A 15,763-nucleotide genomic window follows, 5' to 3' on the forward strand; every position below is an offset into this window, starting at 1 on the left:
GTAAAGTTTATCTGTCTTTCATTTTATAATTGAATAGCACACTGAAAGTTAACTTCTTTTATTTCTTTTATGTTCCATAATGAAACTACCAAGGCATTCCTTCTTGGGGTCCGTGTGGACCCCACTGCTGCAATAAGCACAGGCTGCAAAACAAAAGCCCTAAATTATTTTACAATTACTTTTTTGTTTTAAATTCTGTAAGAAAAGACCTAAGTTGTAATCCAGAATGTTTTACAGCTGCATGAGCTGCAAAAATCATGTATATAATGCCAATTTTTTTTGTGGCGCTATAATTTGCTACATGTATGCTAGTTATTGCAATATTATTGCAATGTTATTGCATTTATAATACATCATTGATATTCAGCCATAGTGGATTTTGTTCTTCAATAAAGTTATGTCTGTTTGCTGCATTGAATTGGTTCTTACTGCATTGATTTCAAGGTATTCCCTCCTGGGGTCCATACGGACCCCGCCTGGTAGTTTGTGTATGTAAAATTGGCTGGTCGGATGAAGGTTAAGTGTGTTCTTTATGCCTTGGGCCCTTTAGTGTATTGCTGTTATTAATACAAGATGTTCTGAACAAAACTTATCTGGTGATTTTGTCTTTATAAGCTTTAATTTTAAAGAAAAGTATTGGGGTCCAAACGGACCCCACATGGTAAGATTAAGGTGTAAAATAGCATGGTAGGATGAGGGTTAAGAGAATGGTGGGCTCTGTGTTATAGGTTATACCTGGGTATAATATTCAAGGTTCTGTGTGTTGCATAGCCTACCTGGTTATGAATTTCCAGACTGTGTTACAGAAGATGTTCAAGGATGTGTTGCACAGCTGGGTGTTGTGTTAAAGACTCTGTGTTGCATATCAGGGTATGATGTTCAAGGCTCTTCGTTGAATAGCCAGTGATTTTTGGATGTTTGATATTTTTGATTAAGGATATGAGGCACTAGCCTGGCAAGCCAGACTATAACATGAAATGTACAAGCAAAAATACTTTCTGCCACTAGGTAGGGTTGTCTAGTTCTCATCTCATCTCATCTCATTATCTGTAGCCGCTTTATCCTGTCCTACAGGGTCGCAGGCAAGCTGGAGCCTATCCCAGCTGACTACGGGCGAAAGGCGGGGTACACCCTGGACAAGTCGCCAGGTCATCACAGGGCTGGGTTGTCTAGTTCACTATGCTAATGGGGCACACCTTTCTATGCTTTGATATCCGGCCTACAGGTTTTACGATGAATGCGTAAAATGGGCTTCCCCTGTTTTAAAAACCAGCAGCCGCTACTGGTCATTAGGCATGCTTGGGGTCCACAATTTAAAGTGAACATACCCGCTAAATTCTGGCTTTTATGTTTAAACACAAAGGATGGACAAATTTAATTGCTGTATTACTTTTAAACCTTCTGAAGTCTTTATCTGTAATTCGTACCCTGATACTCAAAACTCTAAATCTCTTTATTTTTGGCTTTTTGGTCTGTTAATTTCTGATTGAGGGTTTTTCTCATAAATGTAAAATTAAACCAAAGGAAAATGGTTGCTGGTTTGTGACCGGGGCAACGGACAGAAATGGAAATTTTATAAAACACTGGATTTTCAAATGCTCATAACTTTGTTTTTGAGACATATTTACAAAATTAAACAAGTTTTCAATTCAGATCTTCACCCTCTTTAATTTGATACATTACACACGATGACAACCTCTTTAAAAATGGCCTGTCATTGCTATTAATAATTTTTTTTCTTTTCTGAAGACTGCTTTAAAGTACATATCACGGGTAAATTCAGGAGCAAGATCAATGTAATTCTCCTATTTTATATTAAACTTTGGTCAAATATCTGTCACATTTTGCATTTTGTGCAATTTTTTTACCTTGCGCAATACCAGAAAAATTCAATTGAAATCAAGCCATTTGAGGTGAATTGGTCCGCCTCTGAAAAAACTTGCCGTTTGGATTTCCCGGGAAACATTGATTTTCGTGACGTCGCGTGCGGGACGCCTCCCTCTGAATCCTACATCAGTGCTGGTTTGTTTATGAGAAAACGACCTGGTGGTTTTCTGCAAATTTCTTCAACGTTATCGCGTAATTATTAAAATGGTTAACAGATGTATCGTAGGAGGGTGTAGCAACACCAATCTTGATGGGATTAGTACTCATCGTTTTCCAAAAGACCGGACAATGAGAGAGAAATGGGAGCGCTTGGTCTACACAGGCTGTGCACTGAAACTGTGCAAAGCTCTCGTAGCCTGCTGGTGCTTCCGCAGGTAACGTCACGAATCTGGCTCCAGACTCCCTTGGGATTTTTCCAGACGCGTTCTGTTTTATTTTTTTCTGCTGTAGACAGACAGCCTTGTGCAAAATTACCCTTCTGGATGAGTGTGTAAAGGGACATACTTTCATATAAAAAAAACCGAAATTGGTCCAGAATAAACACTTTAAAGTCACAGTGTGCTGTATTGACACATGATCGTATCTGATTTTTGTACTCAGAATGTAATTGTAATTCATCTCATCTCATCTCATTATCTCTAGCCGCTTTATCCTGTTCTACAGGGTCGCAGGCAAACTGGAGCCTATCCCAGCTGACTACGGGCGAAAGGCGGGGTACACCCTGGACAAGTCGCCAGGTCATCACAGGGCTGACACATAGACACAGACAACCATTCACACTCACATTCACACCTACGCTCAATTTAGAGTCACCAGTTAACCTAACCTGCATGTCTTTGGACTGTGGGGGAAACCGGAGCACCCGGAGGAAACCCACGCGGACACGGGGAGAACATGCAAACTCCACACAGAAAGGCCCTCGCCGGCCACGGGGCTCGAACCCGGACCTTCTTGCTGTGAGGCGACAGCGCTAACCACTACACCACCGTGCCGCCGTAATTGTAATTGTGATGTGTAATTCTTTGCAAATTAGCTAAAATGTTTTGCTGGTAGGGCAGCATGGTGTTGTAGTGGTTAGCACTGTTGCCTCACAGCAAGAAGGTCCTGGGTTTGAGCCCAGTGGCTGACGAGGGCCTTTCTGTGTGGAGTTTGTATGTTCTCCCTGTGTCTGCTTGGGTTTGCTCTGGTTTCCCCCACAGTCCAAAGACATGCTAATGACTAAGTTAGGCTAATTGGTGGCTCTAAATTCACCATAGGTGTGAATGTGAGTGTGAATGGTTGTGTGTCAGCCCTATGATGATCTGGTGACTTGTTCAGGGTGTACCCCGCCTCTCACCCATAGTCAGCTGGGATAGGCTCCAGATTGCTTGTGACCCTGCACAGGATAAGCGGCTACAGATAATGAATGGATGGATAACCAGAGGTGGATCCAACTTCATTACTTAAGTTAAAGTACTGAAGTACTTGTTTTTAAAAATAATTGAGTATTAAAAGTACATTTTCTGTCAACACATTGTTGTATATATTATTGCCACAACGCTTACAAAACCTAATGCAGTTACCAAAGACAGAAATGTGAATTCACAAAATGAACACATGCTGTGCCATCATGGTGGTTTAACATTAAGCTAGCTAGTCAGTGAAACTCCATCTGATGCTAGCAAACTCTTTTCAAACTTGAAATCATATTGGGTAGCTAACGCTACTAGAAAAGAAAGATTTCTACATTCTGTTTATTTGGCAAGATTATGTTAAAACATATTTCTGAAAGGACTTCAGATAAATTAACGTAATTCATGTTAGTGTAACTCCGTGTTTACATGCTAACTAACAGTGTCCAAGTTAACTTGCTATGTGTTAATGTTAGCTGTGGACAAGGCTACGGCAACTTGGCGGGCAAATCCATAGAAAGTAATTTGACTAACCAGACTGCATAGCTATTGCAATGTTATTGCTAGCTCTAAAAGCACAGATAACTTCATTGCAAGCTTTCTCTTGGAGTAAAATATTTATCTCAATATGCTCCCGCAGGTTGGACGGCGAGTTTTTGTAGGCCGTGATGTGGTTCATTTTTGGCAAACAAAGCAAACATTTAAAACAAAACGAATCTTTAATCCTTTCAGAAAACTGAAACACGGGTTCATGGGCATTCCCCAGAAAAACCACCTCCTTCCATTCTGCCATCAACTGATCGTGTTCAAATAACGCTGCTGAGAAATAACTGAACTTGATTTTATCCAGTCTATGGACGCGACGTGACCCGAGTGATTACTGATAGACTGTCTCAGTGTCACCTGCGAAAAAACCAATCATGTTTAAGAAAAAAAAAACCCATCCACTTTCAAAGCCGCTTCATAGTAATGAGTAACGAGGACCTTGATAGAAATGTAGTGGAGTGAAAAGTACGATATTTGCCTTAAGTTAAAGTCATACGGTAAGTTTCCAAAAAAAAATACTCAAGTAAAGTACAGATACTCAAAAAGTCTACTTAAGTACAGCACTCAAGTAAATGTACTTCGTTACTGTCCACCTCTGTGGATAACTGTAGTAATGGTGGCTTGTGATGGTAACAAAATTAGAAAAACTAGTAACTGCTTTAAAAACCACCAGTTTACTGAGCCTTGTTGCGAGTTAAATGAATACTTTTGCATATTTCTAAAACACAAACAGTGCTGTGCAAAAGTCTTAGGCACATGTAAAGAAATGCTGTAGACTGAAAACAGTTTAAAAGAGCAGTAAGCCATAATAAATGAAACAAAGTCAGTATTTGGTGTGAGATGGATGGATGTTTTGCCCGTCTTGGACATGACTTGTACATGAGCGTTTCTTATTAGATCCCAAATTTAAAAACCGAACAGAACTCAGTGCTTTTTGCTCCTCTAATCTGTAGATCTGCACCATGTATCATTTCAGCGCATCATACTTTTGATACTGAAGACAGTAAACAAACCAGTCTGTCTCATCCACCCCCTTCCCTAAGTTGTTGCTATCATACTGCTAACGTACTGATCACGTTTGCATTACATTGTAAATACAGTTATTACAATTTGTGCAATATCTGTTTGCACTCTTTTAAACTTACTTTATTTTGTATTTTATTTATATTCTTTTTTTATTGCTGCTGTTCTCTCTGAGTGCTACCAAAGCTTTTTTGTATAAAAACAATGACAAGAAAGTCTTCTCTATCTATCTATCTATCTATCTATCTATCTATCTATCTATCTATCTATCTATCTATCTATCTATCTATCTATCTATCTATCTATCTATCTATCTATCTATCTATCCTCTGTGATCATTTTAGGTTAGCTGAAAGTTTTGATGTGGATCTAGAAACTTCTGATTCAAAGAACTGGTTCAAGCTATCAAGGTCTCTTGGTGTTCTGAAAAGGTTTATTATAGAACATGTAGACGTTCTTATAATGGAGGTAATTTATCTAACTGATAGTTCAAAAGAGCATTTACTTACAAAAAGAGTGGTATGAAAATCATGAAAATCCAGTTAGTTCGAGAAAAAAAATGGTCTCCTCTGTGTGCAGATTTACTTATAAAGTTTGATAAGGGGGCGGCACGGTGGTGTAGTGGTTAGCACTGTCGCCTCACAGCAAGAAGGTCCGGGTTCGAGCCCCGTGGCCGGCGAGGGCCTTTCTGTGCGGAGTTTGCATGTTCTCCCCGTGTCCGCGTGGGTTTCCTCCGGGTGCTCTGGTTTCCCCCACAGTCCAAAGACATGCAGGTTAGGTTAACTGGTGACTCTAAACTGACCGTAGGTGTGAATGTGAGTGTGAATGGTTGTCTGTGTCTATGTGTCAGCCCTGTGATGACCTGGCGACTTGTCCAGGGTGTACCCCGCCTTTCGCCCGTAGTCAGCTGGGATAGGCTCCAGCTTGCCTGCGACCCTGTAGAACAGGATAAAGCGGCTAGAGATAATGAGATGAGATGAGTTTGATAAGGGTTGAGTTACTGCAATTTTCTATACAAATAACATTGCCAATTTAAATTGCTTGTTTATTTCAGTTATGAACAAAAATTTGGTGACAATTTTATGAAACTGTAATTTCAGATTCATGACTTGAAAGAAAGCAATCCGTATACTGTACTAAGACAAATAAGATTTAGCTATACAATTAGGACAAAAGAAATGGCACCATATAAAAGGAGGAAGTGTGTGTGTGTGTGTGTGTGGGTGTTTTATAGCTGCAAGCTGCACTGGCTGAACTGCTTTATTGGAAGATTTAGTACATTCTGCTTTTAGGAAGACATCTTTCACTGCTTTTTTTTCTGTAAGCCTTATCTTTTATGGAGTTTTATGGGTGATTGCAAAAAAAAATATAAATCAGCATTACAGAAAATTTTTGGAAATCTGCAGTTCGGCTTATATTTTTACATTTTTCTTAGTTATGTCTAAGAATGCCTGCGCTAATGTTTCCAGTATATTACCTTTGACTGCTGTGAATCAAACCATCATTATCCGAAGTAGGAATGTTATTTTTGGCCCGTTAGTGTAGCATAGGCTTCTTAGAACCTGTCGAATATTTACTGAACACATACATGTCAACCTTTGGCCAATCAAACCTGTATAACCAACCTCCAAAATCCGTATTTCCCTTATAAAATCAGTATAAGATGAAAATTAAAATAATTTACCTAAAATTTGAATGATAATTAACAATGATATATCCCAGTTACTTTTTATTCAATATTAATAACAATAAACCTTCAGAATGAATACAAAGTATTTTTACAGTCTCACCTGTGAAAGGTAATCCCATGTGATCTTGTTTGGACGGTAAACCTGTTGGTACAGTTAAACGCAGCACATGAATGAGGCATCTTTATTCTCGGCTACTGTATACCAGAGACGGCTGAAGAATCTCCACTTTGCCACATCCAATATGGCGGCGAGGATGACGTATGATTCTACGCAGAAGGCGGCGTCTATGTTTATATGTCTATGACTTCACGGTTGGCGGGATTCTCGCAATGCGGTGTGCGCATGATCAAAAGTGGAACGAAGTCTCGCTACCACAAGATAACGCGCGATTTCATAAGACTCTTTACTGGCTGTCTGTGGTGTACAGTACGTTTATCATCGTGGGAATTGATTATAGCTCTAAATAAATATTGAAGTTTTTTTTAAAGAATCCGTATAACTTTATTTATACCCCCGTATACTACGTTTATTGAATCAAATCCGTATAAAATACGGACATTCCGTATAGGTTGACATGTATGAGAACAGTCTAATTATGTTCTCTGTTAGTTGGGTTGCAACCACTTACGGTCAGAAAGATTCACAAATCAAAAGCAGCATTGTTTTTTTTTTTAAATTATCTTCTCTGAGATATCTACAGTACAAGTCAAAAGTTTGTACACCCCAGTCTACTCATTCATATGTTTTTTGTATTTTGATTCTGTATTTTCTACATTGTAGAACAATAATGAAGGCGTCAAAACTATGAAATAACACCTGGAACATATATGTAATTATGTGGTAAACAAAAAACAAAATATGTTTCATATTTTAGATTCTTCAAAGTATCCAGCATTTACCTTGATGACGCTTTGCACGCTATTGGCATTATCTTAACCAGCTTCATGAGGTTACTTACTTACTTACTTACTGTCTGTGATGCCTGCTGGCATGTAGGGCAGCAACAAAGGATGACCACTTTTGTCTGTCCTGGGCCAATTTCTGTACTGTGCCCCAAGTGTGGTTCAGAGTCTTCATTTCTGACTCTACCGTGCGTTGCCGGGTGTTCTTGGGTCGCCCTGTCTTACACCATCCTTCTGGTGTCCAGTGTAGAGCAGTATGTGTGATGTTATCTTGTTCTCTTTGAAGGATGTGTCTGATCCATCTCCATCGCCTTCGCATGATGATGGTTTCCATGCCATCCTGATTATACTGAGCGAGTAGTTCTTGCTTAGAGATGGTTCTTGGTCAGAAGATTCGTAGAATTCGACAGAGATTCGTGGTGTGGAATGCTGAGAGTTTGGAAATGTCACACTCAGTCATCCTCCAGCATTCTGAACCGTACAGAAGTGTAGATAGAACACAGCTCTTGTACAACCTCAGCTTAGTGTTATATTGTGGTGACCACCATACATTATTCAACATTACGAAGGCGTTTCTGGCTTTGATGAAGCTTCATGAGGTCGTCACCCGGAATGCTTTACAGTTAACAGGTGTGTCTCGTCAAAAGTTAATTAGTGGACGAGTTTCTTGCCTTCTTAATGCGTTTGAGATCAAACAGGAAATAGTAAATGATATAAATACAGTAAATAACCCTATTCCACACCACAACTGGAGTAATCCATACATATTATGTCAAGAACCGCTCAACTAAATAAAGAGAAACGACATCCATCATTACTTTAAGATATGAAGCGACTTTTAATTATTAACAGTAAAGAAAAAAAACATTGAATTAGATAATATATCCAAACTTTTGGCTGATACTGTAGATCTAAAAAGGACAAACTTACTTGACCCTGACTCTTTGCAGTAAAACAGGGGGATTGGTGTTTTGCTAGCTGTGCAGATGTGAATGTGTGGTGCTGATAAAATAAGCACAGATAACGCTTTCCTTATTCAACAATCCGTCTTATCAGCATTCTGAGACTTTTCTAGATGATTTATTTGGTTTGCTGACTTCCGGAACTTTGTGACAAAGCAGTTTGTTTTGAACGACTCAGGAGCTCCCAGTCCTTTAATTATTCAATACCGAGGGTTATTATTATTGTTTGTTGCTGTTGTTGTTTTATATTCATAAAACACTCAAACATTGAGTTTGATAGTCCTGTGGTTCCTGTTTGTAATGCTCTTGCTGCTGGTTCGTTCACGTTCCATTATTTCTGACCCAATGGGTTTTGTACAAGGTGTACTGATATACGTCATTTGAATCTTTTCAGCTTGGGCCTTTCTCTTATCTTTAAATAGCTAACTATTTCTGCTTTCTTCTGCTTGCTTTTTTTTTTAAACAGGGATTCCTGCATCGCCTCAACCAATACGCTGTGACTAAAATTGATAAGAACATCACAGAAGAGATGGTTAAGGTGAGTTTGCGAATTAAACCATGATGTTTTTTGACTTCCTAAATTTGTAAGAGGTCTTTTTTTTTCTTTTTTTTAAAGCTAGTCTCCAACATTAACCTTCATCCTACCAAGTGGGGTCCATCTGGACCCCGCACCTATATGTTTGTTTGCCATTTTAAAAATATGTGACGTACTGCCTCACCGTTTTATGAATTTGTCGGAATTTATGTCTTAATTAAAACACTAAAGCACCGGAAGATCAGCTTTTTGCATTGTGAAGGTATAATTAATTTGTTACTGGGGTCCAACCGGACCCCAGAGTAAAGTTTATGTCTTTCATTTTATAATTGAATAGCACACTGAAAGTTAACTTCTTTTATTTATTTTATGTTCCATAATGAAACTACCAAGGCATTCCTTCTTGGGGTCCGTGTGGACCCCACTGCTGCAATAAGCACAGGCTGCAAAACAAAAGCCCGAAATTATTTTACAATTACTTTTTTGTTTTAAATTCTGTAAGAAAAGACCTAAGTTGTAATCCAGAATGTTTTACAGCTGCATGAGCTGCAAAAATCATGTATATAATGCCAATTTTTTTTGTGGCGCTATAATTTGCTACATGTATGCTAGTTATTGCAATATTATTGCAATGTTATTGCATTTATAATACATCATTGATATTCAGCCATAGTGGATTTTGTTCTTCAATAAAGTTATGTCTGTTTGCTGCATTGAATTGGTTCTTACTGCATTGATTTCAAGGTATTCCCTCCTGGGGTCCATACGGACCCTGCCTGGTAGTTTGTGTATGTAAAATTGGCTGGTAGGATGAAGGTTAAGTGTGTTCTTTATGCCTTGGGCCCTTTAGTGTATTGCTGTTATTAATACAAGATGTTCTGAACAAAACTTATCTGGTGATTTTGTCTTTATAAGCTTTAATTTTAAAGTATTGGGGTCCAAACGGACCCCACATGGTAAGATTAAGGTGTAAAATAGCATGGTAGGATGAGGGTTAATGGTGCTGTCAATGCATTCCAGTAAAACACTTCAAATTGCAATCAAATCCAGCTGAAAATTGTACGATTTTGCATGAAGGTGGAATGGCGGGACGACACAGGAAGCAGCTGGGGTTTATTTTAGCTGGGGGAGGCTGATGAGGAAAAGAATTTGTCGTAAGGCCATGGCTTAAAGTGTTAGTGACGCACAGCGCTTGCTTACCCTGAGACATAAACATGGAATCCGTGTGTCCTGCTTGTTTTGTGAGCATCTGATTTGGAGGATGTGGTGTGTGTGAAGCTGTGGGTCACATGGAGGTTATGTTTATCGACGATCCGCTGTAGAAAGCAGGAGATACTCTGTATGATCTCTGATTCTTAGGTTCATGCTCCTTCTACTTCATTCTGCATGACTGTACAGAATAATCAAGAAAAAGTTTATAAAATGCTCGCCTTCCAACACGTTCACACACATATATGCTGTTTTGTATTATCATTAAATCTTAGCTATTCTCGCTCTCCTTTTGCATCATGATCATTATATAAGTGTTGCAAAGGGTTTTTTTCATCTGTTTGTGGTTTATCTTTCCTGCTTTTTGTCTTTTTTGTCATTGCTCTTTTATTTCTATTATCTCAGTTGTTCTATTTTTATATCTCTTTATTTCTTGTCTTGTCCTTCATTCTTGTAAGATAAGATAAGATAAGATAAGATAAGATAAGATAAGATAAGATAAGATAAGATAAGATAAGATAAGATAAGATAAGAAGCCTTTATTTATCACGCATACACTCGAGCACAGGCTTAAGCACAGTGAAATTTGTCCTCTGCATTTAACCCATCTGAAGCAGTGAACACACACATGCACACACAAGTAAGCAGTGAGCACACACACAGACCCAGAGCAGTGGGCAGCGCCCGGGGAGCAGTTGGGGCTCAGGTGCCTTGCTCAAGAGCACTTCAGGCCAACCTTCAGGCCATGGCTGCCCCATGTTAACCTAACGCATGTCTTTGTAGCCTCTATGCAAACAAATAAACAAATAAATAAAAAGGGGGGAGAAAAAGGAAAAGGGGAGGAGAAAGAAGGACGGAGAAAAAGGGAGAGGAAATTAAGAGAAATGGGGAAAAAAGGGGGAAAAGAAAGAGAAAAGGAAGAAGGAAAAAAGGGGCTAAATGGTGGCTACTTTGAAGAATCTAAGGCCCTGTCCACACGGCAATGGATTCAGGTGAATCTGATAAAATTGTTTATCGTTTCGGCCTGGCGTCCACACGGCACCGGCGTTTGGGGTGCCCCAAAACGAAATCTTTTGTGAATGGGTTCCAGCATGGGCGATTGCTCTAAGACAACGAGGGAGGCTCAGCCTCCTATAAAAATGACGAACATCGTGTAGGATGAATTGCGCTAGGCTTATGTTATAGCCGACCTCATAACATTGCTATTTCAGATCCAGAATCATAGAAATATATGTGCTCAACCCAACTACAGTGCAAAATCATTCCGTTATAACTTTCCCCAGTTCGCCTAATGTGTGCGTGAGTTTTTCCCCCTCGTGACAGCGCGATGCAGCCCAGCCTCAGTGGATTGGGAGCTATGTGCTTGTCAATCTCAAAATACAAGACGGTTATTGGACAAATACTGTGAAAATGCCCGCCTATGGACTCCGAGCCTCACAGTGGGAGGGACATGGCAGTTTCCGCGAGGAGACTGGTGATTGGTGAAAGTGGCCGGATATTTTCTTTGATTGACAGCTCGTTTCAAATATAGACAGGCAGCGGTGAATTTCAGTTCAGTCCCATGCGGATTCGCAAGTGCTGTGGTGTATTGTAAGAGATCAGCTTACATTTCGATTTCATTCATTACATACGGTTTCTACCAGCTTTTTTAGTTTGTATATATTTTCATTGTAAATAAAGTGTAAATATAGTGTTGTCAAGTTTGCTATCTTAGTTCCAGAAATTTCATTTATTTGAGTGACTGAACTTGAACTTGAGGGGGCTAGTCAGCTAGCAAGAAAGCTGCGCACGGAGGCCAAGCATTGCTGATTTAATTTTGGCGAAGCCATTTGCCAGTCTTCCTTTCGAGGAAAAAATTAAAATTAAAGAGCAGGGTAGACCAACGCCTCAAATTGACTTGGTGAAAAAGGTAGGGAATAATACTCGTTCCTTTCAGCTCTCCTGGTACGAGAAAGTGAATTGGCTAACAGCAAGTGACCCACATCAACAACAGTAAATAGGCTACTTTAGTAATATGTCATGGATGGACCAAAAATATAGAATCTATTTAAAATGTTTATGCTGAGTATATTATATTGGAATATATATTTTTCTGGATATGAATTAAACACAGCTACAATTTGGAAAACATTTTTAAACAAAAACACAGCCGAGGTCAATTTTTAAACAACATGCCACAATTTTAAAATATAAAATGTTAAAATATACCCCTCCCCCCCAACACCACCATCATGTATATTGGACAGTAGGCTAATGGGCCAAAAGAACCTGTTATTTCACAGTTTGTGACCCTGCCAACAATCAGCCAGATCAGAGGCAAGAGTATGGGCAAAATTGATGCGTTTTTTCTTTTAAAATCTGGAAATATCATAACCGACCAGCCTCCCCTGTTTGAAAGACTACTAGCCGCCACTGGGTTCCAGAGTGGAAAAATCTGGCAATGGCGCCGTTGCGAAGTCGTCTGGATGAGTAGAACGGATTTGTTTACGATGACGTCACAACCACATGACTGTCAGTGCTTCATGCCGGGTAGAAGTGTAACGAACTCGATGCGAGTTGTCAACAAATCCTATAACTTGGTTCATGAAGCGCGCTTACAAAATATTTTCACTGTGAATATTTATTGTGTAATGGTGCAAAGTGAGAGAGAGAGAGAGAGAGAGAGAGAGTGAGAGAATAGCCCTTAGGGCAGAGTCTTTAGTCCAAACACTGCGGAAGCAGTACCAAACCGCGCACCGCCCGTGCGCTTTCCAAAAACAAAAACAATCCCGCCAGCAAACATAGGAAAAAAAAAGGAGCGATCTCACCTCTTCAGATGTTGGTTTAAGTCCGACAATACATTCCTCAAAAAGGGCGTAGAAGAACAAATTAATCCATCAACGTGTAATAGTGTAGCATTCAATTTATTCCGGACCATTAAAGAATTCTGGAGGATCTCAGAATGTTGACGTACCGGCTTCCATCTACCCCCATTCATTCCTCTTTCCATGTCTTTCATTTTACGCTACTGATTAATAATCAAAACTTTATGTGGCTAGTGCTACAGAAGAAGGGGTTTATGCGCATGCGTCTACTTCTTCTATTGTTCTGGTGTCTCCGATGGGACCGTCTTACAGCGCACGTAGAGGTGTGGCATGCGTATTGCATCGTTTTCAGCAAGCGTTGCGTTGCCATATGTACCTGAAATTTTACTGATCCGTTGCCCATGTGGACGCGATATTAAAAAAAAAAATCTCGTTGCCGTTGTCGTGTGGATGTAGCCTAAAACATGAAACTTTGTTTAAAAACTTTTTGTTTATCACATAGTTCCATATATGTTCCATAATGTTGTTTCATAGTTTTGGTGTCTTCAGCATTGTTCTACAATGTAGAACATGGTCAAAATACAGAAAAACCTATGAAGGAGTAGGGGTGTACAAACTTTTGACTGGTACTGTATATACTACAAATTACCAATACTGTATAAATCACTTAAAGATTTAATTTGTTCATTACACATACCTTGTATTCACTGTCTGTGCACTACAGTCTTTGTCTATTGTCTTTTGTTTTGTTTTGTTATATTGTACAGATGTTGTGCTGGTATAATTAAAAAAAAAAAAAAATCTTCGCTGTATAATTCAGCTCTCCCCCATGTGCCTCCACCAGGTGTTGTTCTCCAACCTGGAGGAGATCCGCTGTGTACACAGAGACTTCTTGGCCATGGTAGAGGAGCTGCTGCAGGCAGACCCCCATCCGCATCACGAAGTTGGACGCTGCTTCCTTCACTTTGTGAGTTTCTGAGATCACACACACATGCTGAGCTTTTTCTTTTTATCTCTGTTTCTGTCTTTCCCATCTGCATTTTCTCTACTTACTTACCTACCCACCCACCCACCGACCGACCCTATGGAATAAAGTGTAAAACAGGAATCATCAACTGGCCAACCACAGCCCAGATCCGAACTCACAGCAACTTTAGTTTTCTAAACATGAACCAGCGCAGCTTCTTTAGCAGATCCTCTGTTACTGCTTAACCAATCAAATGCATCTATGTAAATGATCTCATCTCATCATCTCTAGCCGCTTTATCCTGTTCTACAGGGTCGCAGGCAAGCTGGAGCCTATCCCAGCTGACTACGGGCGAAAGGCGGGGTACACCCTGGACAAGTCGCCAGGTCATCACAGGGCTGACACATAGACACAGACAACCATTCACACTCACATTCACACCTACGCCCAATTTAGAGTCACCAGTTAACCTAACCTGCATGTCTTTGGACTGTGGGGGAAACCGGAGCACCCGGAGGAAACCCACGCGGACACGGGGAGAACATGCAAACTCCGCACAGAAAGGCCCTCGCCGGCCACGGGGCTCGAACCCGGACCTTCTTGCTGTGAGGCGACAGCGCTAACCACTACACCACCGTGCCGCCCCAAAACAGAATGTTTACAGATAAATGAATAAAGTCATATCTGATTCTTATTTGCTCTTTGGACTCTTTGGTAACATGAGAAACTACAACGAAACAACACAGAAACAGTTCGAATGATCATTTTTATAGCCGTGAACTAAAGTATACGGAAGAGTATCACTGGCACGTCAGAAAATGAAAAACGGATCAGTATTATGTTATAGCGTGAAAAGTTTACTGTGATAAGACATTTTTCACGTTTTTACAATATTTTTATGAGTATTTATCACATTTTAACAAGATAAATAGTATAACGTGACAAATTTGTATGCCGTAATAACGTGAAAATATCTTATTATAACAATAAACCTTTCACGTTATAACATGATACTGATCCTTTATTTTTTTTTTAAAGTGACCCTTGTCGTTCAGATGGTTGATACAAATTTTAGGTTAAAATGTAAAAAATTTAAAACACCAGCGAAACTCATTGATCAAATCAATCAGAGAACTGTATCAGCGGGCGTGGCTTAGATTAGATTTTTCTCATGCTAGGTAGCATTCCCGGACTAGATTAGCTTTCATATGCTAGTTAGTGTTCATTTGCTAGTTTGTTCAGATGTAAAGAATGTTGAGGACAGAAAGCCTAGTTTTGATAAAGGATCTACAGGATATGATGTCTGAGCAAAATTAACAAGCACTACTAAAAATGAGCCACGCCCTCTTTCCATTAAAATCCAGCAGTGTTGTAGTTGAGTCACTAAACCTCGAGTCTGATTCCAGTCTCGAGTCCCCAGTGTTCAAGTCTGAGTCAAGTCAAAGTCTCATCTCATCTCATCTCGTTATCTCTAGCCGCTTTATCCTGTCCTACAGGGTTGCAGGCAAGCTGGAGCCTATCCCAGCTGACTACGGGCGAAAGGCGGGGTACACCCTGGACAAGTCGCCAGGTCATCACAGGGCTGACACATAGACACAGACAACCATTCACACTCACATTCACACCTACGCTCAATTTAGAGTCACCAGTTAACCTAACCTGCATGTCTTTGGACTGTGGGGGAAACCGGAGCACCCAGAGGAAACCCATGCGGACACGGGGAGAACATGCAAACTCCACACAGAAAGGCCCTCGCCGGCCACAAGTCAAAGTCGTTAAAGAAAATCTCGAGTCGAATCTGAGAACAAGACTCCATCCGCACCATTTGACGGTGGCTGTTGCTGCC

At 40.0% G+C, this 15,763-nt stretch overlaps 1 protein-coding gene across 3 annotated transcripts in view; it reads left to right on the plus strand.

The window, feature by feature from the left end:
- The window catches only part of prex2 (phosphatidylinositol-3,4,5-trisphosphate-dependent Rac exchange factor 2), a 266,799-nt gene that overhangs the window by 42,184 nt on the left and 208,852 nt on the right, over positions 1–15,763 (plus strand). For 2 of the 3 annotated variants that reach the window (XM_060899865.1, XM_060899866.1), the window contains exons 2-3: positions 8,869–8,940; positions 13,795–13,917. In XM_060899865.1, the coding sequence (XP_060755848.1) occupies positions 8,869–8,940; positions 13,795–13,917 (195 nt within the window). The remainder of the gene's footprint in view (positions 1–8,868; positions 8,941–13,794; positions 13,918–15,763) is intronic. The other variant, XM_060899867.1, reaches the window with a different exon arrangement.

This window comes from Neoarius graeffei, chromosome 19, assembly GCF_027579695.1.
Source record: "Neoarius graeffei isolate fNeoGra1 chromosome 19, fNeoGra1.pri, whole genome shotgun sequence".
Lineage (NCBI taxonomy): Eukaryota > Metazoa > Chordata > Actinopteri > Siluriformes > Ariidae > Neoarius > Neoarius graeffei.